The following is a 24324-nucleotide window of genomic DNA, read 5'->3' as shown; positions in this document are numbered from 1 at the left end:
TCACAACACAGACTTGCTCTAGACACGGGAAATGACAACCAAGTGGATACTTCTGCACATGCATATAAAACAAACTGGGCTCTGGGCCACTTACAGGGAGTTGAGGGAGCGCAGACCCTGGAAGGCATCAGGGGCTATCTCAGAGATCTGGTTGTTGCTCAGGTCTCTGTGTAGAAGAATCAGAAATTTAGATTTTTGGGGTTCGGGGGGGAGTCAACGTCGTTTTTTTTCCTGTGGGAGGTTTGACCCCCAACGTCAACTGGGTATCACCCTCACAGGAAGGTGGGGTGGATGTGAAGCCCCTGTTCGTGACGAGAAGGCAAATGTAGTGTGAGCTGGACGAAGATGAGTTCCAGCTCTCCCATATCTGATGGCGTGTCCCTTCGGGGGATTTGATGAAATGGAGCTGGTTAGAGTCTTGTAGCCAATCAAAACATTTACTTGTATTATTTGTGGCCTATGAGCCAGCTCTGTGTTGTATCAGGGTTTGTGTGTACGGGTAAAAATGGGGTGCAATCCAAACCGAAATACAGAAGACTGCCTCCGAACATAGCTGTCGTTAATAGGATCCACAGGCCTCTCCCCACAGGATAACCACTAAGCCTATGTGTCTATGTGTTTATGTGTGCGCATGTGTGTTTCTACGCGAGTAAACGCAACACTAAATGAGGAACAGTGGGACAGAGAAAGACAGATGGAGAGAGAGAGTTAATGGAGTATGTGGACTGAACTCCAGTCGACTGGATACCTTTGAAGGAAAATCATCATGTGGTGAAGAGGAGAGATATTTTCTCATTTGGGGGTAACAGTTAAATAAGTACCCATTTGTCTTCTTGCAAAGGACTTGAGGTTTCTTGGAAACAAAAAAAAATTTGTGGCAAAGGAGCCAACATCTGCACTGATGTGTGTCTGCGAACTCAGACGCTGGTGTGTGTGTGTGTGTGTGTGTGTGTGTGTGTGTGTGTGTGTGTGTGTGTCGGTGTGTGTGTCGGTGTGTGTGTGTGTCGGTGTGTGTGTGTGTCGGTGTCTGAGGGTTGGTTCGGCATCCATCTCTTTAAGGAGCGGTTCACGTGTAGGTCATTCAAACTGGGACAAGGTGAACGAGTCTGTGTGTGGTTGGCGTTTAATGGGAGGAGGAGGGTCTGGAGAGGCATTGCACACATACCTGTGCGCCACAAATAAACAAACAAATACACAGACAAGCAGGAAAGTATGTATAACCTATTATTATCTAATGTTGCCTTATTACTAATTATTTTACTATTTTCCGTGCGCACACAGTGTGCCAGAAACCAAAATGAACAACGGCAGAGCCTGACCCAGATGAGTGACCATATTCATCATGAAAGATGAATGCTGTCTACACACAGTTCGCACTGAGTCTGTTGGACATGGGACAGGCCAGTGAGGGCACACAGCCAGCTGAATCAACAGAGGCGCCGTGGGTCAACACAGACATGCAGACGCACATTGTTGTTACTAAAAGCAGAACCAGTAGCAGCAACAATAGCAGGTCGTGTGTGTTTGGAAGACCAGATGGAAGAGAGCAGCACATTTTCACTGCGGCTAAATCTGGTTTGTGGATGTTTGATGAAAACCACAAGATTCTGACGCGTCTCCCACAACGAGGTGTAACTAATAGTATTTTCTTTAGAAAAAAATCTGATTCTGGCTCAGCTCAGATATTTAGGTTTTCACATAACTAAATGGGAAATCCTGACGCGCTTGATTGAATCCACAAGAAATGGCAAAAAAAGGCGGTTTATAGTTGTACTGGAAAAGATTGTAATGAATTACCCTTGAGATGAGGGTCAGGACTACTATGATAACACATCAGGTTGTTAGTGCTGAGAACAATTTTTTTTGGTTGTTTTTTTTTTAATTGCTGTTAAACGCACAATATGTAACTTCGGCCGCAACCAAAACAATAACAAAAGACCTAGTTTGATGATGTCACGAAGCAGAGTGGGATCATGGGAGTTGTTGTCTTTACCACCATTGCTGATAAAAATCTACTGAGGCACAAATCATGTTGGATAAGGTAATGTATTCAAGTTTTTTTCATGATACGCAGCAAATGGCAATAGATGGTCCCATTACGTGTGACCGATATAACAGTGAAAGGAAAAAAATGCAGACTGGCAAATTGGCTAAGTGGCTAGCAGTGTGTTTCTCCATCATTCGTCGTTTGTCACGGACAAAGCTACAGGTAAAGCTTATATGACGCAAAAAGGCGAGCAAAACAAAACTTTATTAGCTTGACAAGAGCTCAATTTACTTTGATATATTATTTTATGCCATTTAAGATTGGAAAATCTTCATGTTTGACTGTTATCATGACATAAGATATTTTATCATAAGTTATTTTTCCCAGTTTGTATGATTTGTGGTGTCTATAACTTTACTCCGACATTGAAATATGGCCTCGCTGAGTTCAGATGGTTCACTATAATTTTCAACATGGAGTTGTGAAATAAAAAAACATTTATTTTTGGGAGAATAAATATTAATTTCCCGTGAGGCTTCACTGGAGCTACGATGAGATAGCAGCTGCTCCGGTCTTCCGGCTGCTCAGTATTCACCTCGTCTGAACCTCACGCTGTCCCGGGAGTTGAATGATAAAAACGGCGAGGAATCCTCTAAAGAAGGGCAGAGAAACTCCCTGACCTTCCGTTTCCTCCGTCTCCCTGCTGGTATGTCGGTCAGGCCTGGTGCTGTTGGAGTTATGGTTTTGGCCGACTGGTGCGTGCTGGCTGGTTGACCAGGCAGCTGGCTGACCGGACCCGAAAAACCCACTCAGTCTCAGCTCTCAGTCTGCCACCGTTCACTCCAAGCGAGAGTGAAGCCTCAGCCTCATTCCGGCACACTCTGCCTCTCCTCCTCCTCATCATCATCATCATCCCAGCCGCAGTTTACAATTTTGCCCGCGCAGGCACAACTCGCACACAAACTGGACACAACACTCACCAGGGAAATACCAGTGCCCAGCAGTGGAAGACGAGAGCTGTTATTATGCTCGTGTAACATCGGAGTGCTTGCGTTCCATACCACCCTACGTCTGAGAACAAGAATATGTTCTTTAGGCCCTGACAAAATAAATACTGCATGCTCCTCAGCAGCGGAATGAGAGGACTGCCAATTGTCGTTTCTTTTTTCAGCCCTCAACTTCTTGTTCTCATCTGTATTATTTAGCCCTGAGGTGAGTGTACTGCTGTACTTACATCCTACGCAGTTTCTTGTAGGGCGAGAAGGCTCCGGGAGGAACAGACTTAATCCCATTCTGCTCCAGACGTCTGGAGAAGAGACGAGAGGGGAGAAGAGAAGGAGAAGGAGAGGAGAAGAAGAGGAGATACCATCAGTTAACCAAACAATAGACTTCTCCATGGCAACAGTGCTGAGTAATCCCCCCCATAACCTCTGACCCTTGGTGATTGGCCTGATTATATTAGGGAGATCTATTCCCCAGCTGTAATAGGTCCAGGCATGTCGGAGTCATAACATCCTCAGAACCAATAAACAATCTGAATACTAAAGTGCTGTGGAAAAAGACTGGAGGGGGCTCTGTCTTGGTTTGTACGAGGGTGTTGAGGCCTTCAACTTAAAAGTCATATTTCTTCTTGTTATAACATTTACAGTTTCCAGCACTTACGTTTCTCACATGACATCCTGAAATCAATAATGATCTGACTGGTTCCAGTGAAATTTGTCTTCATCCTGTGGGTTGTCTGCAGAGTGTTCGGTGAAACCCGTGCAGGGTGGTGAAATATTACTTTTCTTAGTTTACTTTTTTCCCCCTGTGAGCTCGAGAGCCGCTGACGCAGAGTTGACAAGAAAAAGGTCTGACAAAATCTTGCAATAAAAAAACTGTCAGAGAACCAAATGAATATATAGACGAGCATGCACTCGGTCATTTAATACCGAACAGTCACAAACTCTAATCAGTCTCAGATGGGCCCAGGGAAACAGACATCACCAAACCCCATTAGTGTGGGCATGCATGTCTGTGTTTTCAGGCCGGCTGCTACTTATGTCCCAGCTCAGTCCCAGAACAATTCCCTGGTGTAGCTGACAGGGGGCTGTTTATCTGCAGGTCAGTTCACAGCTTTTAAAACTGTCCTTAACAAGGCTTAGCAGGGCCCGGCGGGAGCCAGCTGTGGGCCTGTCCTACCATGCTGCCTCCCAGCAGAGGAGCTGGCGGCGGAACAGGAGGCGCGGTCCTGCATGCGTGTGCGAGGAGCGGCAGACGAGCGGCAGCGACGGAATCTAAAGACCATTATTTTTGCCACCGCAGGAAAAATGTGAAATATCTTAAAATCTGCGAAACCCCTTGGCAAACAAAACGTTGTTGATAGATTTAACTCTCCGCCTCTTAAGTGTGTGATTTCTTGGCTCGGGACCATTTCCACATGATTTAATTATTCTGTTCGAGACGTTTCAGATTTACCGCGTGCCTCTCAGGCCTGAGGCTATCACTGTGTTTATGTCTATTCATGGGGGGTAAATGTTTTGTTAGACATTAACCACAGCCATTTAACGGTTTTGAGTTTCCAAATTTTTCAATCAAGAATCTTTGTCCTTCAATGGAGTGGCCTACATTTATGCAGCGATATGGAAGGAGAGTAATTGACATTCTTTGGATAGCAGTGATTCCAGACCACAGATTCCTGCGGTGGACACGCTCTCTCCGTCTGTTTTCGCCTGCCGGTCCCAATGTGTCCGTGGATTTACAGCGGAGTGACAACGCTGTGGTTCCTCTGCCCTCACCATGCGGCAGAGTGTTGGGCCAAGTGGCTTTAGCGCCCTCTCTCATCAGCCCGTCTGTCTGACTGGCCCAAACCAGTCTGGCACTCTACATGCTGCCTGCATGTGTGTGCAGTGTCAGTGTCGGCCGCGTATACGTGCTGTGGTCCTCCAGTGTGTGTCAGCATATAGCAAAACCCTCTGGGGCAGGCGAGGGCACAAACACACACACACACACACACACACACACAAACACACTGCTGGGTGACAACTTTTATGGCCTCACATTGTCGCTCGTCGCAGATCGATTTGTGCAAGCAACTTAATCCCTCCAATCAACAAAGGAGCCGTTTGTCCGATTGGCAGAGGAGAAAAAAAAAAGAAAATCTCTAGTTGTCTTCGGACGGAAAATCAATGGTTCCCATCCAATTTATCAGACTGAGCATTTGTATGTATGTCTGTCTTTGTGAGTCTGGGAGCTGGTGTTTGTGTCAGTCCAATCAATGCTCTTCATCCTTTTCATTAGGGTCTAAGCATGGTTTTCATTAAGGGGAAACACATTATGCCTTTGGGTATTCACCCAGTCAGTGCGTGTGTCAGAAATGGATGGCAGGACCTCAGCAGCGGATGAAAGGCGGAGGGGGGAGATTTTTTATGGCAGACTTCAGTCACTGCAGGCAGAGACTATGGTGCATAATAATCTGTTGTGGTAGTGTTTAGGCCAACTGGGCCTGGTCTCGCAAGAGAGGAGTACATAAACCAGCTCACATCCTCACAGCCAAAAACACAACGCTGGCATTCATTAGGGGGAGAGAGCAAGGCAGGGAGGTTGCAATTCTCCTATTTGTACATAATGAGAGCAGCATGTGTGTGTTTGTGTGTGTATGTGAGTTTCCGAGTGCCTCATTAAGAAGGCATTAGGCTGGCCTTGATACCCAGCAGCCCGCCTTGCTGTAATTGAAACTGATTTTATAATGAACTTCAAGCACAGATCAAACCTGCTGCACCAAATTACTGAGTCAACTCCCCCCCCCCCCTTCTGTATTTATTCTTTTGCCTGATCTTCGTCCTGCAACCTGCCTGTGGTGATTTGGCAAGCTGAGGGAGAGAAGTGGAGTAGAGTAAAAAATCAAGAGAGGAGAAGGAGTGAAGAAGAGCATTGTGTGAAAATAACCTGCTCGATACGGCCCCGATGGGCAGGACAGAGTTTCACCCCGGTCTTGTAAAAGATGAATCAGGGCATAGCAGAGTTTATTAGCAGGACGCGGTTAAGTACCAATTACATGTGAAGGGCAGGGAGACTTTTAAAATGTCTTTACTCATCTGCTGTGCACAGAGAATCTAATGTCTATAAAACCTGTTCTTAGTAGACCCATCTTTCAGCTGTCTCCCTGTTCTCCCATCAGTGCTGCTGGCAACTTACGGGGATCATAGATCACATCAGTCTCCAATGAGACACTCCACTTGTGGAACATTACAGGCAGAGGTCTACAAATCATGAAACATGCCAAAAACTGAGACTGAACTATTCACATATCAATACACAGGATGTGTGAGAACTTTTAAATGATTTTAAGTATTTCAATATATCCTGGGTGGTCATACAATAAGACAAGAACACACAGAAGTGTGAACTGCCTGTCCAAATTTGGAAACTGAGCTCCAGGAGAAATAGGTCAGGGTTGTTGGGGAACATGGGATCTGTGACTTCCATGCTAGCTGGGTATTTATAAACAGACCCCATAGGGAGGAGGAGACCTAGAAACTTGCTGTGTCCTCCTAAGCACACACATGCTCCTCCAAAGATCATGCAACACGACCGCTGGCTCTCTCCCTTCACCCTCCCCTTTTCTCACCGTGCGTAAATCGAGAAGTTACTGTGCCGCTTCATGCGGACTCCTGCCAGGGGGCATTAAACCACTGATAAAGAGTGTAAAAAGAACCACCCTGAAAAGTCTAGCTGTGCATTCCCATGAATCGCAGAGCGCTGATAGCATGTGGGCCGTAAACAGCTAATGCCCAGACAGATGTTACAGGACTGATAAAGCGAGGGAGGGATGATGGCACAGCACTCGCACGCAGTTCGCAGCCATCTGAGCCGGTGAGAGCCTGCAGTCGGAGTTTTAAAGTCTGCATGTCTCTCTCAGCGAACAGCAAATGGATGATCTCGCTGCCAGGTGATGCATGGTGAGAGGAGCAAGCTGGAACGGCATACAACATCCATGTTTAAATTCCCTCAGCCTGGTTAAACCCCTGCGTGAGTATACGCCGACAGATTCAAATGGAAATTCATATACACATCTTTAACTCAAACAAGTGCCCTGCAGAGCCAGGCTTCAGAGGACAACGCAGCTGAGGACGTGCCTGTGATTCTCTGAAAGCCTTCTGTGTCCTGTTCTGCTGCTCAATCAGCACTTATGTGAAAAATATATATATGTCCTAAATATGAATCACGCAGACTGGGAGTAATCTTGTGCATTAATATAACCAAAACCACTACTCTGAGATGTGCATGATGGATAGCAATAAATAAAAATGTAGTTTTATCTGCAAATTGAATAAACTAAATAAAAATTTGATTTATAAAAATCCTCTTGGGGGAAGGAATTTATATGCGTTCAGATGCCATTAGATAATGAAAAATCTTTGACAATTAATAATGTAATCCGGTTTTGATACTTGGTTAATATTAATATAGTATGTTTACAAAGGGTTAAGTTGCTTATGTTCTCAAACATGCCAAGTAGTCTAATACAAAAGATACATGAAACTGTTTATGGAACAACCATATAAGATTTAGAGTTATTTAAATCTATACATAATTGGGACAAAGAGGATTGTGCATCTGTATGTGGTGAAATTGGCCTCGTAAACATCTTTTATTGACCTTCATTGACTTAAAAAACGTTCTGTGCATGCTTACATCTCTGCCATGGTGTCGGGCAGGTTGGCCGGGATGGCGGTGAGACCTTTCCCTCGACAGTCCACGATGTTGTTACTGCAGGTACACATGGCGGGGCAGGAGCCTCCGCCCGTGCTGCACGGCTGCAGGTTGGAAGACTCCTGGTGACCTGGTGAGAAAAGAGGGAGAGAGAAGAAGCTGCATGAGAGGTGTACAAGGAGGAACATTAGACGAGAAGAGAGGAATATGCAGCTCCTACAGGTGTGCGAGCACAGGTGGATCGGGCTGGTTTAAATCATAGCAGCATGACTTTCAGCAGGATTACAGGGAGAGATTGTTTGCCGGAGGATTTGCGCGGTGACACGGAGCAGCTCTTGCACTCAAGTGGAGCTCAAACACTGTCATCGGCCCTTTGTGCTTGCTTTGTAAAGTGAATTGCAAATGAACTCGTTCCCTGAGATGTTTTGACATTGAGAGTAAGAAATGAAACATCCCTCTCTTGACTTTATTGTAAAGCTGTACATCCTTGAGAATCAATGGGCAAGAAAGTAGGTTATCTATTAAAGGAGTGCCACAGAGAGGAGGAGAAAGACGTGAACAATAGAGTTGGAGGGGGGATGGGGGGGGTGGGGCGATTGATGGCCTCCCAATAACATCCATTGATCTCGCTGCAAATTTTCCTCCTGAGTCTGCGTTCCCTGGGTGGAATTGATGCCATTCTGCAAATTCAGCTTTACAACCCCCCACCTCTTCACTTCCATTTGTTCTAAAACATTTTCAACTTTTCAATTTGCATACAGAGCGCGCAACCCATCACACTGTCTCTAGACACCTGTTCAAATAGCTAAGGCACTGTCAGCGATGTGGTGAAGAGCGGGCGCTCGCGCTGCCAGTACGGCGCGTTTGGTACGTGTGTTGTGTTGCTCGTGTGTGTGTTAAAGATGTGTGTCTAACCCAGATAGAATGAATAAAACAGACTTTTAAATGGCCTCATTTACACAGCATTACTAATCCAAGTTTCAAACCATGAATATTTGATTACCTTCCTATCTATTGCTCAGCTTGTGTGCAAAATACTGGCGAGAGAGAGAGAGAGAGAGTGAAGGGGTGGGGGGGTGTAGAGTCAGTGAGAGGAAGACAGAGTGAGTGATGGTGAAAGTCAGCGACAGGGAAAACACGGTGCTCACAACGCCACTCCCTTAAACAGGGAGAAAGGTCGCTGCCCAACACCCAAACTTTACCATGAGGTCAGTGGCTTTAGCAGTTGGACCATTTAGCTATTGACCAAAGTTTGAGGTCAGGTTTCATGTCCGTGGCCGAACAGTTAACTGAAGGGAGGGGATGCTCTGATGGAACTGGGAAGCGGGTAAACACAACAAATAGCATCAAGAGTGCGCAGTCGCTCAACCTGCGTGATCTGAGGCCCTGTGATCTGGTATGGCATGAGGTTTGACAGATCTGGGATCAGGTGTAGGGCAGAGAAGAAGTCCCCTCTGATCTAACATGGCACATTTGACAGGTCTGGGATCAGGGAGAGTGCACAGCACAGCTGGAGCGGCCTTAACAATGACAGCTCTCTGACAGGTATACTTGAGGTGAGGCTGTTTGATGTGCGCTCGTCCCGCGTTCTGTCTTAGTGCTGTGTTCCCCATTAGATCGTTCCCCATCCGCCGTCGCTTCCACTCTATTCCCGTCTCATTTCCCTTGTTTTATCTGCTTTCTTCTCTCTCCTCCTACAGCTGCTCTTTCCGTTCTCTCTCTCACTATTTTCAGCCTCTCCACGTCCATATCCCTGCCACTGCAGCCCATTACCTCCTGTCCTCACACACCTTTACATTTAACCTCACTCCCCCTCTTTTTTCTCATCATTTCAAAATGTTATCGTTCGCCTTTTTTCCATTTGTCCCTTCCCTTAAATTCCCTTCTAGCACAACAGCAAGCTTCCCCCTCTCTTCTCTCCCCCCCTTTCTTTCTTTTCACAGTCATTTCTTCCCTGTTTCCCACAGCACAAGTTGTATTTTATTCCACCCCTCAAGCACTTTATTACTTTATTGCTCATTGCCCATTTCAAACATAATATTTTTACTTCATTTATTATTCCTTGGGAGCAGTAATTCACTGCAAGAGTCATTAATTTTCTCTTCTGTAACCCTAAATTAGCGCAAGCAGCATGTGAATGATCAGGGGGCGTGTACATGGAAATGTTTTGCTTGGTAGAATCACTGCAGAAGCCGCTCTCCGACAAACTTAAGTCGCTCTAATCTAAACTCGAGTCAGAGGATTATGAATAATTACGATGAAAATGGTCGAGATATTTATGTAAAGCCCTCATATTTTCCTGAGTTTCTCAAAAGGAGCTAATGGATGCAGACACAAAGTCCTCTCACAGTGAAAAATCTTGTTTCCCTCTGTTCGCATAAAATAAACAAGATGATTTTCTGAGAGTAGCTCAAACTGCTTCGGGGTCTTGGAAAGTGCAGATGAAAACGGAGAGAAAACTCAAATGAGCTGGTGGTCATGCACCACAGTCTGCTTAACTAATTAAAAATAAAAGAAGAAGTGTTTGCTCTGAAAATGATAATTCTTAAATCAAATTTGAAACCAGATTTAGTTAATTTTTTTATTTTAATCAATCATTTAAAATTCATAGCTTTTTTTTAAATAACGAGCTCTGGGTTGATGATGAGAAATGACTGCCTGGAAAAATGTGATATTACGCTTCAAAGTGAAGCAGTAAACGTGTTGCTCTGCTCATTACTGACAAAAATGTCCAATATTCCAGCCGAATACTGGGAGTCAGTGAGTCGTGATGCCGAGAGCGCTGCAGAATTTTATCACATTTTGCAAAAACTAATAACTCGCTGTACCCCGTTTCTCCCTCTCCTGGATTTCACAACAACAACACGCCTCTCCGCTCCCTCCTCTCTTCTCCTCCGACACAGCGCCACCCCGCCCCAAATCCCCCGCAGGTGGCCTGGCCTGGTCGCAACACAAACTAGTTAGCACGCGAAAAACACACTGTGCTGAACACTGGAAATACAAAAAAAAAAAAGTGTGTGTGCCAGTGAGCCAGTTCCTAATGAGTCCTTCACTGGGAGTTCAACTTCTGGTCACTCATCCACTCCAGAAGAAACTGGGAATATGTGTTTGTGTGAATGCATGAATGCATGACACAGGCAGAGAAACAAAGCAATAGATTTCGTGTCCACCTTGTTTGTTTTGACCGAAAAATCATGAATGATCATTCGCTATTGAGATTCGCAGAGAACCAATCAGTGTTGATCTAATAACATCTTCCTTAGAAAAAAAACAAGCCAGTTCTTACAAGATGAAACGTGATATCAGCACGTTTCCTAATCTGCAACTGCCAGTCACGCTAATCCATAACTTTCTTTGTCTTCAACCAACCAGACCCCAAAGTTACCCTGACACCCCCTGCTCCCCTTCCGTATCATTACACTCCCACGCTTTGAGTCTCTTTCCCTGGGCGATGAATAGTTAATGATCTGTGCTGTCACGCCGTATGGCTGCGTAAAAATCACAACCCATGGAGAGAGAGGGACATACACCCACATCCACACACACACACACACACACACACACATATAGACAGAATCGCTCCCCGCAGCTGGTGTTGAGAATGAGATGGCCTTGTGGGGAGTGAAGGTTCTCATGCTGTTTTTCCATTGTCCTGATATGATAACCCCGGTGCACGCCCACATGCACATGCTCTCTCCCTCAGACGCTGCAAGTTCAAAGCCACAGTGATCCATGTGCAAGGAGGTGAGAGGTCATGAATAATGACAACTGAGGAGCGAGGTACTACTGTCAGCGGGGGCTGCCTTTGCGCCAGCTGTGGGTTTTTATACATGTCAGGCATTTTCCTGGCACTGCTGCCAGCTCCTGAAAGCTGGAGACACATGAAAGGGCAGGAGGAGAGAGCCAGGGGGCTGCCCGGCGGCATGAGGAGCGGTCAGGTGGCTAGCAGGTGAAGACACTGAGACAATAACAAAGGGTGAGTGTAGGGAGGAGAATATTTACAAGCAAGAGCGAGGAGGTTTTGGCATGAAGGATCGAATGATCTGATCAAAGTAACCATCTGTTGTGAAAAGTTTCTCTTTTTGAGATGCTGGAAAAGAAGTGTTCCCTTTCCCCTGTGCATGTTAATGACTTAATTAATAATAGACATGCTTTCAGACATGACCTCCAGGTAATTAGCTACACAGTTTACCCAGAGTTTGCCTTTCACACATTCACTACGCAGCGGGAGGTTCTCTACACGACGAGTTCACGACAGCAACGACTCGCTCGCAGTGAATCCGGCGGGGGAACCCCCTGCTGTGTTCAAACATCGACTTCTCCTGGATTTCTACAGACTTTATACTAGAAGGCCAGGTGGATAAAGTCCGTAGAAACTGCGGAGCATCTCACTCGGTCAGTTGAGTTCACACATGAGTCCAGTGCACGTCTGAAAGCAGATTTTATGTAACTCTAGAAGTCTTACCTGAGCAGCTGAATTCGTGTTTCTGCACCTCTGCCACATTGAGTCCTCTGAGCTCAGGAGGGGTAGTGCACTGGGTGAATAGACCAATTGTTGGCCTCTGTCTGAGCCACTGGGCCAACCAGGCCAGATGACAGTCACAGTTGAGATTGTTGGAGTGGAGACGGCTGTTAAAAAAGCAAAAAACATCAAACAAATGAACATGGATGCATTAACAGATCTTCACCTCTTTGCTATCTAAAATACCTCCAACTGAAAATAGGATAAATAGCATCTATTCTTTCCAAAACTCAATGATCACATCCCTGTGGGGAAACACACTAAATAATATGCTTCATGGATGATTGTAAATGGCACATTCTAAAAAGAAGGAACGCTAAAGAGGACTTTTCTAAATCCAGTACTCCAAACACAGCATTCCAGGAATGCTGTGTCTGTCCAGAATAACTCTTGCTGTGGTGCGGTGGACCTCTGGAGCACATATGCTAACTTGCAAACCCATGTGCACAGACACATATGTGTGTACACACAGAGAGGCTATATAATGCAACCCCACGGAGAGCGAGGAAGCCCAAAGAGTCACCACAAGAACAGTGGAGTCACGGCCCTGAGCATTTTAGCTCGTATAATTGTTTTAATTTGTACGTAATTTCAGATTTAGTAATCACATACGAGGCACAATACACAATAGGCTTCTGGGGCTATTTGTGTCTATCTGGGCAAGTTGTTGTTGTGTGTGCTTTAGATGGGGGAGATAATGGCCCTTGGCAATGCTACAGACCCCTCTGTGGTGTTGTTATGGCTGCCTCCCAGCAATGCCTGGAATGATAGAAACCTACAGTATCTACTCCCATTCCATCATATGTGACTGCTGCATTGTCTCTTCTGTGCAATGTTAGTGGAATAAAGTTTTATCTTACAGTAAATCTCAAGAGGGGCAGAGAATCGTCGTGGTGGCCCAGGTGTGACTTACAAGGTTCGTAGCTTGGGCATGTGGTTGAAGCTGGAGACTGGGATGCTGCTGATGTTGTTGTTGTTCAGCGTTCTGTAAATTAAAAAAACAGAAATGACCAAACATGTCAACACGTTGTCAGCACAGGGGGGGGTAAGAAATGTGGTTTTTAAATTTATACTTCTAAAAGAGTTTTTTTGCGCCCGTCCTCTTCCGTTCCATCTTTATAAATCCATCCCCCCCTTCCCTCTCTTTTCTCTCCATCTCTCTTTGTGGTGTCCCACTGGGAATAACACCTCATTCCACACAGATGGGAAGCCCTTGCACCTCCCACGCATACGTACAGTCATGCATGCAAATATACACACGCGCGAGCACATACACGCACGATCACAAGAGACTTGTAGTCCGAGAGATGTACAACACACACACACACGGACGCACACAACACACGGACGCACACACACACACACACACACACACACACACACACACACACACACACACACACACACACACACACACACACGGACGCACTTCTCTCGAACCCTGGGCATCAGCTGCAGAGAGAGAATCAGGTCATTTCAATCAGCCTAATAACCCTTTACCATTTTTCAACCTGCTCCCCCTTTTAACACAACCTGTCCTCCTCCCCCATAAAACCTATGCATACAGACGCCATCAACACGCCCCCCACCTCTGCCTCTTTCACCAATATGACAACCCTATCACTACATCTGCAATCCATCCATGCCATGAAAGCAGCCTTTAATGGCTTTTTTTTTTTGTCTTCCCACCCCCTCAAAAGAAATCCCACCACAAACACACATGCACAGCTCCGTCTTTCCCCATAAAAACAACAAGGCTGTCAAAGTGCCTTTGTCGCTGTTCGTCCACATTGTTTCAGGTGGAGCGTTCCAACAGAAGCCTGTGATTATGAGTTTTGACAAGGGATGATTAATTAAACGCTTTAAAAGCTGCACAGCGTGGTCGTCCAGGGTGGCACGCTCACATGAATGGGGGTTTTTTAGCTTCGAGATGGTTGGAGCTCCCCTGTCAGATGGCCCGCCCAGGGCTGGATGGGGTGCGGAGGGAGGTGGTGGGGCGGGTAGGTGGGGTGTTAATGTGATGGAGGGGAACGCGTCTGTCAAATGTGTGGAACAATGAGTTAATGGAGCTTGGTCTCCATGATGCAGGCCCCCTCACGAGGCCCACTGGGGGTATTTTGGCATAATAACCGAGGCCATACTAATTAAAGGCCTGTGCTATGTGTATATATTAGTTGTGGTTATTGGCAGGACAAAACAAGGTCTTCGTTTATCTCATTTCTTCATCAAACTTTAATGGAATGATACAGGGCGGGGCTGGATGAATACCATCACTTCAGATACTTACAGCACTTCCAGGCCCCTCAGCGCTCTGAAGGCTCCATCCTCGATGCAGCTGATGTGGTTTTTGTCCAGCTGACTGCAGAGCACACGGAGAGAGAGAGAGAGAGAGAGAGGCTTTGTTAAACAAGACACATGCACAATCTTTCAGTCTCCCCGTGGAGTAGTTGTAATCATCGATACTGTGAGTAGTACACTGATGGACCATGGTAAATCGATACTGGTTTAGTCACCGCAGCTCATGTAACCCCGAGAGCAGCGCAAGACGACTTTACTGGTTGTTTATCTGCATTGATACACGACATAAATCTGTGAGTGCGTGTGAATGTGCATACACTCTGGTGAGGATGTAAATCACAGTTGCTACGAGACGTCTTTGGGGAGCTGCATGTGTGAGTGCGAGGTAGGTAGTCTACTCCATCAGAGTGATATACAATCCACTGAACATGCATACACAAACACGACTACAGAGGGCTATTAACCCACAAAGAAAAAACACTGTGAACATGTTGGAATTAATCAGAGCGAGTTGTGAATGAACAGGAGCTAAGTGTGATGTGCTTTAAAGGGATAGTTCACCCAAAAATGAAAATTCACTCTTTATCTACTCACCACTATGCCGATGGAGGGGTGGGTGAAGTGTTTGAGTCCACAAAACACTTTTGGAGTTTCAGGGGTAAACAGCGTTGCAGCCAAATCCAATAAAACTGCACCCACCCCTCCATCGGCATAGTGGCGAGTAGATAATGAGTGAATTTTCATTTTTGGGTGAACTATCCCTTTAATTATCACTGATCTGTATCTTTAGCTTTTTGGGCTGACAGACCCCAAAAAAGAAATATCTTAAGACATCATAATGGGCTCTGGAAACTTGTGATGGGCATTTGTTTTACCATTTGCAAAAATTCTATAGATCACACAATAATCAATGATGTAAACTATAGCAGTAGAGTGCATACCTGCACCAAGACCCAACATGCCCTTTAAATTCAATCAAGCTTTCACACACTCAGTGTTGCTAACAAATAAACAAACATACAAACCAACCAACAAATGGACAGGGGTGAAAATCTAACCTGGACGGAGGTAATGACCTCTGAGTAAATGTATTCCTGCTGGAGAGGGCGAGGTACTCACAGGTTTTTGATGTCTGTGGCTCCTCTGAAGGCTTTTCTGGGGATGGACTGGATGAAGTTCTCACTCAGATCTCTGTGGAGACAATAAGCAGACATAAGTTACACATAACTTATACTTGACAACGGGAGTCAATGTGCAGGTTTGGTTGTTTGGATTTGTTTGGAATGAGTACAAACACATTTTATCAACTTCCTGCATAAAGGCAGCCTTTCAGAGTCAAAGCAGTTTTTTTCAACCAGAGCTATTCCCACTCTGTTCAGTCCCCTCCTTGTTACCACAGTCATCGGTGTAGAACAGAAAGCTGAGGGCAGTTTGTTTCCCTCTCTAATGTGCACCAAAGCCCTTAGGTGTTACAGCATGGGGAGCTCTGCTCACAATGGAGTGGTTATTTTATAGTGGCTGCGAGTTATTCACTGTTCACTCATGCTATAATTTGTTCTCTGTGCCTTGACCACACTGTGGTGTGAGGTGACCAACTCGCTGCCTGCGCACAGACCGAACAAGCAGGCAGCAGGGCAGCGACCAGCGAGGGGTCCTCACCGATCCTGTGGGGTGGATTCATTAGGACGCGGTTGCACAAAGAACATTATCTTTGGGCTCTCTGTGTGTGTGTGTGTGTGTGTGTGTGTGTGTGTGTGTGTGTGTGTGTGTGTGTGTGTGTGTGTGTGTGTGTGTGTGTGTGTGTGTCCAGCACTTGGGAGGGTACAAATAAGGCTTTTGAAAAGTGCATATGTGTGGAAAGTAAGAGAGTGACGGAGCGGAGGGGAGGGTTAGGGGGGACGGAGAATGAGAGAAACACAAGTAGCCATAGTTCTAATTAGCGGAGTCTTTTGTCTGCCATTTAAATGGTGAGCTAACCTCACTGTGAACGGCTCTGTCGCTCCTCTACACACACACACACAATACACAGAGAAACTGTAAGGCGCTATTAAGGCTCCTGCCTTGAAACACACACACACACACACACACACACACACACACACACACACACACACACACACACACACACACACACACACACACACACACACACACACACACACACACACACACACACACACACACACACACACACACACGGAGGGCTCCCACAGCACAGACGGACGTAAACAAAGTGCTCATGGTCGCCCACAGAGAGGCCAAAGTTCAAAACCAGAAACTATAAAACTACACAAGAGTTTTTTTTAAGGGCTCTGATGATTATTACTTTTTCAATATTCATGTACACCACAGCACACAATCCCACAATGCACTCAACGACTATCCACACTTATAAAACTCCATGGGGGGATGTTAAAACTATCTCCCATGACTGCCACAACACATCAAGCTCACACAGTATACCCATTGGTCCATCCTTGGAAAGAATATTGCACATTGTTTCGGTGGGATACAAAAGATGGGAGCAAAAAACCCACCACAAGCGGTTGTGTTGTGCAATCTGTCTAATGAATGGGTGGTTGTGCCTTTATGGTGCAGCAGAAATTAAAAGCGCTCTGTAGGCCGCGGCAAAATACACCACAATTAAAAATGGAATTTGTGTGTTTGCTTTTTTGTTGCCTTATTATATTAAATCCAAGACAGCTATTTAACTTTTACCAAAATAAAATATTGCATTTTTCTTCCCACAGTCCCAGTGTTTCATGGGAAACGAATGCGTGTGTACAGTGAGTGGATCAAACTGACAGTCTAACTTGTTGGGTCTTGCCCCATCTTTACACACACGCCATTAGACGATGGCTGTTTATTTAACGTCACATGACCATAAAATGAGCACGGTCGCAGCTTGGAAAAACAACAGTTTTATTCTCAAGTCAAATGTAACGCAATGCGAGCACGCACATCAAAGACATGTGGCCTGTCATCAAAGAGAGCATAAATACTCCATCTGATGGCACGCTCTAATTTTATCATCTGAGCTTTGTGACTTTCATTCCCTCTGCAAATCTGAAAAACATCTGCACTCGCTTACAAAGTCCGGTAATACAGTTAGCAGGCAATTTCAGCAATTACACAATAATAATCTATCTGTTCTGCCACATTTTGCAGAATCCCATCCCAAACTTCAGACCAGCTTCAGGCCTCCTCACTGGCAGGAATCAGAGCAAAGAGCAGTTGAGCTGCTTCTAGCTCTCTTGTTGTTCTAGTGGCAAAACAGCCTGATAGCAGAGTTGAAAGCTGAGTCAGTCTGGCACCCGGCATATAATGGTGCCTCTTATCAAGGCGGCTGCTCCAAGTGAGCGGAATGCTTTTGCTCTACCTGGGCCTGCACTCTACCTGATGACTAATTAGTCCTCTCACCTTCCTGCAACACACACAACTGAAACACACGGCGATGCATGCCGTAGTGCAGACACACTGTTAATGACTTCTCCCCCTGGACATCTGGAGTGCGGCATGTCTCCTCTGTGCGCGTCTGAATGTGTGTGTTCGGCCCCGAGTTACAACAAGAAGAGATAACAGATTGCCGTGCTAGGACAGTGATGTTGGAAAGCCAGAGGCAAAAGTGGCAGCAAGGAGAGAAAGACAGACAGAAAGACGGAGAGACGAAGAGAGGCTGGAGTGCAAGACGAGGCGAGACGGCTCTGACAATACGAATACAATGCAATGTGTGTAAGTAGTAAAATCAAAGCTCTCGGGTGGAATCCACACACTAAATCCTCCATAATCCTGTTAGCACGCTGTAACGCGATTGGCTGGAGTGATCTATATGCTCCCACTTATGGTGCTGTTTGATTGGATTAGATGCTAAAGTCCTGGGAGGTCGCTTTATAACTGCAGGTCTGTTCTGGGACGACGGGTGCCCAAAAAACTGCGCCATGACAATCCCAAATGATGCTATCCATCGTGCCAGAAAGTCTGCCTTTCTCCCAATTATATTGGCTTTCTCCTTCTGCCTGATTCTTTCACTCTCCTGTCACATCTAACAGAATAATCACAGTGGTCATGGTTTGGAGTCTGCAGTCTTCTGTGTCCTTTTGAGTATTTATCGTCGGGTTCATCTCCTACGGGAGCCAGAGCAACATTAAATTTAGCAACGTTACATTTCTGCATTTACACATTCTCAAAACGGCAAACAGGACATTTCTGTGGGAGACCATGCTGTATTTTGCATAGTCTGTGGTTGCCCCTCACTGGTATTTTCTGAGCTCGGGCCCGGCCGTGCTGGCTCTGAGATGTTTGACATTTCTGATTAGTTTGGAAGCAGATTTTCAGGGAAGCGCTGATCCCTTCGAAAAACAGACATGATTTTGTGAGAGGAGTCACCGCAAAGAGGGATATTGGCCACCATGGTCTCCATCACTCAGTCATGACAGTAAATTTAATGTTATAGCCCATCATCTCCGGAGTTTGTATTTCACATATGAGGGATATTCTCCGTGGAGCAAATTTAAGGAGAATATCCGGAGTTCAGTGCATGTCTGAAAGCAGCTTTTGAAAGATGAAAACAAATCAAAAACAGTTTCCCTCCTCTCTGTTCTTTTTTAAATCTCCATCAAATCCTTCCTCCCTTTGAGCATCCGGCCAAATCCAGTTTCCAAAATGTGATTCTGTATTTTGCCTCAGACTTCAGCCAATGTGGGGGTCATCAGGTTGTGAGGCTGGAGAGCAGACAGAAGCAGGAGCACAGGTCCTAACCCCCAACTTCACTCCACTCACAGGCCTCTTGTTCAGGGTAAAAGGATTCATGGAAACCTTCAGAGCCATGCACCCTCCACTGCCTCCACTCCGTCCGAGCACTCATTACAGTGCTGTAAAAAACGATCCTGCGGCACGGCTGCAGCCTCCAGCCTCAGTCCAGGCCTCCAGGCATCTCACAGAGGGCTGTATAATGATGTCAGACCTGCAACTTTTTGTGTTTCCTCATGTCCTGCACACACCATGTCTACCAGTCTGTTTTCATTACAGGTGTGTGGAGCAGTGCCTGAGTGAGCGAGAGTGAGTGTGTTCAAACAACCTCGACCTGGTATGGATTTACCCTTAATGCACTACATACCCTGAAGTGGGCAGTTAGTTCATTAACGTAGCCTGGCTCTCTTTAGGTGACGTTGCTCACAGTTCATTCCTATTGTAGCCCTAATGATGGAGTAACACACATGTTTTCAGGTGTGTTCTCGCCGTAGGAACTGCCGCCCCCATAACGCGCCGCATGCGATCAGGATATTTAAGGTTTATCTCACACAAGACCTCAAACAGCAGTATCGTTTAGTCAGTGTAAAGCACTCCGACAATAAACTCAGCTACTGATATGCCTGTTTACAAGAATCCCCGCAGAGTCTATATCTGGAATAATGAGCAATGTTATCAGACATAGCTCAAGGCGCCTGGTCTGGAGATTAGCCGTACGCCGAATGTAATGTCTGGTTCCTGTCTGATTCACATCATTAACCTCTGATCTCTATCACAGTGCACTGCACTAATACTGTACACAATGGGACGTTAATACCAGCAATCCAGAAAAAAGACAAATCTGTGTAAAGAGATTAGCATATTATATGTATGATAATCACACTTTCAATTCGTATAACTATATTTCCTGACAGCTAAAGAAGTTTGTGGGGAGGCTGCAGTGGCTCAGGGCTGCAAAGCGTGAGAGTATCTGTAATATACAACTTCTAATGCACAAATGAAAACATGCACATGTGCGCACATGCCTCCACGCAAACATTTGTGTCTTTCATATCTGAATGATTTCATAACCCTGTGCCTCCACACTAGGCAGATAACGATGGATCATAAATCAGACAATTTGACCTGATCTTCTTAAAGGTTTGAGATATGAACGCTGTCATTTGAGGTTATACGTGGACATTTGCACTTTAATTCAATGACCTAACTTAACACCTACTTTACTACTTCTGTTTGTTTGTCTTTTCCAGTTAACTTATGCATCATGTAACTTGAGAGGGACACATTTTCTCACTGTAAGGGCAAGTAAGGTTGATTTCTTAATAACAGCTCTGGAAAATACAATTTCAAATGTTGACTTAAAGTTTTGCTGGTAACAGTCCCACAGCTTCACAGTCACGGTTCAGCCCTACAGTCAAGCTAAGAAAACATTTTTATCCCTCTCGGATAATGATTAGATTTCATACTGATAAAAACCGTCCGATCCTGAAAAGAGGCGCCTGTTTGGTGCTTGCATATGTGCCAGTGCAAGAGCAATTATTTTAAGAGTGTGTGTTTGTGTGTGCGTAACCAAAACAGAGTGTTTGTTTTCTTGATTTCTCGACTCAACCGCATGATAAGAAAATGTTTATCCTCGCCAAAAATGCCCTTAATTTCATTCCACCGTTCAAAAGGGGGAGAAGGAGACGGAGAAAGAGAGCGGCAATGTGTCTGATTACTTACTCATTAAGAGAGTTAATGAGGTGTGTGCGGGCTGTTAAAAGAATGGCAGTGTGCTGCCACTAACTGCTAACTACCTTCTTCCTCCCTGCACGGTTAAGAACCCACAAGACACACGCACACATTAACAACCACACACACAAGCGGAGGAGAAGAGAAGTGGCTGAAAATGGAAATGCAGCAGCAAACGGCTCGAGATGCAACTGCAAATAAAAGGGCAAAAAAAGTTATTTATGTTTAAATCCATATTTTGTCTTGATCTGCGGCAAATGCATGATTTCTAAACTCTACTTATTCACTGTATTGACTGAGCTTTGAAAAGTTACATGTTACTTATTAGCACAGATTTGATGTTGAAATGTCATTTCATTTGTAAGCACTCGTCTAAAAGCTGTAATGAATTATTGAAAAAACCTAGACTCATCCTAAATCACTCTGAGTTGAATTAAAAAAATCGGCTCTTTCTGTCAGTGATGAGACACCAGCAAGCAGGAGCAGGGAGGGGAGGGGAAGGAGGAAGTGAATGTGACGTAGGTGTAACAATGTCGCTGTTAGACCTGTCACCATGGAGGCAGGAGGTAGCTGTTATCCATGGTTTAAGAACATTTCTGAGCTTCAAAGAATACATGACACCCCGCTCCAGAAGTGGAAAAAAAATCTGAATATGTTAACATACTGCATTTATGTGAAGACACATCTTTGGCTGAGTTACAGAGAACAAGACCAAAAGAAGAAGAAAACTGCAGTGTCAGACGGATGAGAAAAGAGGGGAGGTGTTAAAAGCGCAGGATAACAAAAACAGGTGAGAAGGAGTATATGGATCGAGGCTGCAGGGCCTTTGGGTGCTTGCCAAAACACAGGCATGTGTGTGTGTGTGTGTGTGTGTGTGTGTATGTGTGGCCCAGGGAGTGTGTTTCTGTGTGTGGTCAACAGTAACTGCGCCTTCCTTCTCACCCACATGCAACCCTTTCTCATCCTTCTTTCTACACACCTTCAATTCTCGCTCGAACGAATGATAAACAAGCCTCCAGGGCCGTGCCTCGCTTAACTTTCTCCCCAGTTTCAGTACCTCCGTGCAGCAGTCAGTGCAATCTGGACCAGGGAGCGAGACACCACCATCATCATCATCGTCGTCGTGATTACCATTATCATCAGGAGGTCAAAGCACGGCCTTAAAAATAAAATCTTTCATTCATGTTGGCGCAAATTACCATGCACAGACGCACACACGCGAGAACGCGCAGTGTGTAAAGTGTTTCTCGAGTCCCTTTGTGGTGGAGATGAGAGGAGGAGGAGGTGGAGGAGGAGGAGGAGGAGGAGGAGAGAGCTGGATGGAGCTCGGTGGGAGGAGGACTTGATAAGTGGGGAAGGAGAAACTGCTGCTTTTATAAAGGGAGGAATAAACAGGCATGGTTTAGGAAAACTCTCGCACAAAAAAACCCAGGAGAGGCTCTCATCCGCCGTACGTCCCTCTACGAGGACTAAATATAGACTTTACAAAGAATCCTAATGAAAAACAAACACCGCACTAATACCAAATGCAGCATAATTCAACAGCATCTGTTTTCCTTTGTAGATTCTTTTTTCCCTTTTGAAAGCTAATGTCAACAGCAGTCCACCAAAAACTAGTGCAAACAGCCGGGGAAAACGCTCGAGTAGAGCTGCATGTCACATCACTACAGTCTCTCTTTCCACCGCGGTATCGTTTTCTCTATTTATTTATGTGGACTTCAGGAAATAAGTCATCAAGCAGCATTATCTCATTTCCAACAGACCCCGCGGACCATTATAGCAGAGCGCCCATTTATGTATTTAACCCTCTAATGTCGTACGCCTCTGTACACGCTGACAGAGGGGAACGGAGGCCATGTGGGTGCATCTGGAGAGGGTTTGTGATTTATTCCGATGTTGAAAAACACACGGCCAGCGTAACACCCTCTGTCTCCGCCTTTCCGCCCCGCTCTCATAATACACACACATCCCCAAACTGTCTCCTGTCGATGGGACCTAAAGGGGATTTCATGGATGGGCTCCACTCTAATCATCTACAGCTCACCGACCAATGAGAAACACACAGTGCTCCCAGACTGGAACGCTCAACAACCACCAAGAGAAAACACAATGTCAGGGGAACTTATCAAATCCACATGAGGGCTGACAGACGCAGACGCACACACACACACACACACACACACACACACACACACACACACACACACACACACACACACACACACACACACACACACACACACACACATACAGCAAGAGAATCAAGACAGAGCTAGTTTAACTGTTGCCCACATCTCTTCTTTCACCATAAATGATTCATGATGTCTGTGTGTATTCGTCGGCTTAAAAATCCCATATGAGCGCATACATTTGGCCGTGCGCTCCGCTGCCACCCGTGAAGTAAATGAAAGAGTTAACGGGGCACAGAAAGAAGGAGGGGAGGAAAATCTATCCCGGCTCTCTCGATTCACCCCTAATTTCCCCCTGCCATTATGTGTACTTGTGTTTCTGAGTATGTCCAAGCCTTTCATTGGCAGTCAGGCTGAGTGATGGAGCGGGGCTGAGCGGCATCGATCATGACAAGCGCTTACAGGCGCTATCAACCGACGGCGGGGTGTACGATAGCGCCGCTTTGCACGGTGACACAGCCAGGCCCCGTCCATCCATCATGCTGATACCTGCTGGACAATGGAGGAAAAGTGTGAGGAGACAAGAGAGACGGAGAAAAGGAGGGAGGGCGAGAGAGAACACACCTCTCAACACGTCCATTACCTATCCCCACATTAGCCAGCAGGCTTCAGAAATAATGATCTCTATCTCTGAGATCGGCCTGGAAAATCATTTTGCAGATCGGAGTAATGTTTTATACTGAGCCGGGACAGTAGTAAAAAGGAAGGAGGCATTTAGGAAGACGACAAAGCCAATCTGGGTGGCTCACACACAAACACATTGTGTGGTCCCGCTAAACTACTTATAGATGCCTCTTTGTGAACAGCTGTCTACCTAGAAAGTGGAAAACTGATCCTGGGGATCGGATGACAGCTCTTCCTGGAAGCGCTGGTCTGAGGTCGGTGTTATTGAGCCGCTTTGATGACAGACCCACCACACCTAACCACAGGCAGCTGATACCAGATCAGAGGCCGGTCAGGAAGATGCACACAGTCAGGAGCTATTTCAATCAACACGCAAACCCAGCACGCTTCAGGAAACTTAATGGAGTCCATGCGCTTCGAAGAGATGCAGAGTGAGGACACTGCTCCGTGGGAAGAAGTGGGAGCATAGAGAAAGAGAGATTTGATGAATGGTGACCAAAATGAACCCCTGCATGGATCAGCTCGTTTCC

At 45.7% G+C, this 24324-nt stretch overlaps 1 protein-coding gene across 5 annotated transcripts in view; it reads right to left on the bottom strand.

Moving 5' to 3' along the window:
• slit1a (slit homolog 1a (Drosophila)) overlaps window positions 1-24324 on the bottom strand; it is an 89878-nt gene that overhangs the window by 23991 nt on the left and 41563 nt on the right. For all 5 annotated transcript variants that reach the window (XM_035172683.2, XM_035172682.2, XM_035172685.2 and 2 more), the window contains exons 5-11: window positions 15621-15692; window positions 14491-14562; window positions 13117-13188; window positions 12147-12310; window positions 7664-7811; window positions 3222-3293; window positions 95-166 (exon numbers count right to left, since the gene is read on the bottom strand). In XM_035172683.2, the coding sequence (XP_035028574.2) occupies window positions 95-166; window positions 3222-3293; window positions 7664-7811; window positions 12147-12310; window positions 13117-13188; window positions 14491-14562; window positions 15621-15692 (672 nt within the window). The remainder of the gene's footprint in view (window positions 1-94; window positions 167-3221; window positions 3294-7663; window positions 7812-12146; window positions 12311-13116; window positions 13189-14490; window positions 14563-15620; window positions 15693-24324) is intronic.

The sequence above is a fragment of the Hippoglossus stenolepis genome, chromosome 12 (genome assembly GCF_022539355.2).
Source record: "Hippoglossus stenolepis isolate QCI-W04-F060 chromosome 12, HSTE1.2, whole genome shotgun sequence".
Taxonomy (NCBI): Eukaryota; Metazoa; Chordata; class Actinopteri; order Pleuronectiformes; family Pleuronectidae; genus Hippoglossus; species Hippoglossus stenolepis.
The sequence above is the reverse complement of the archived record's forward strand: the minus strand, read 5'-3'. Positions and strand labels throughout refer to the sequence as shown.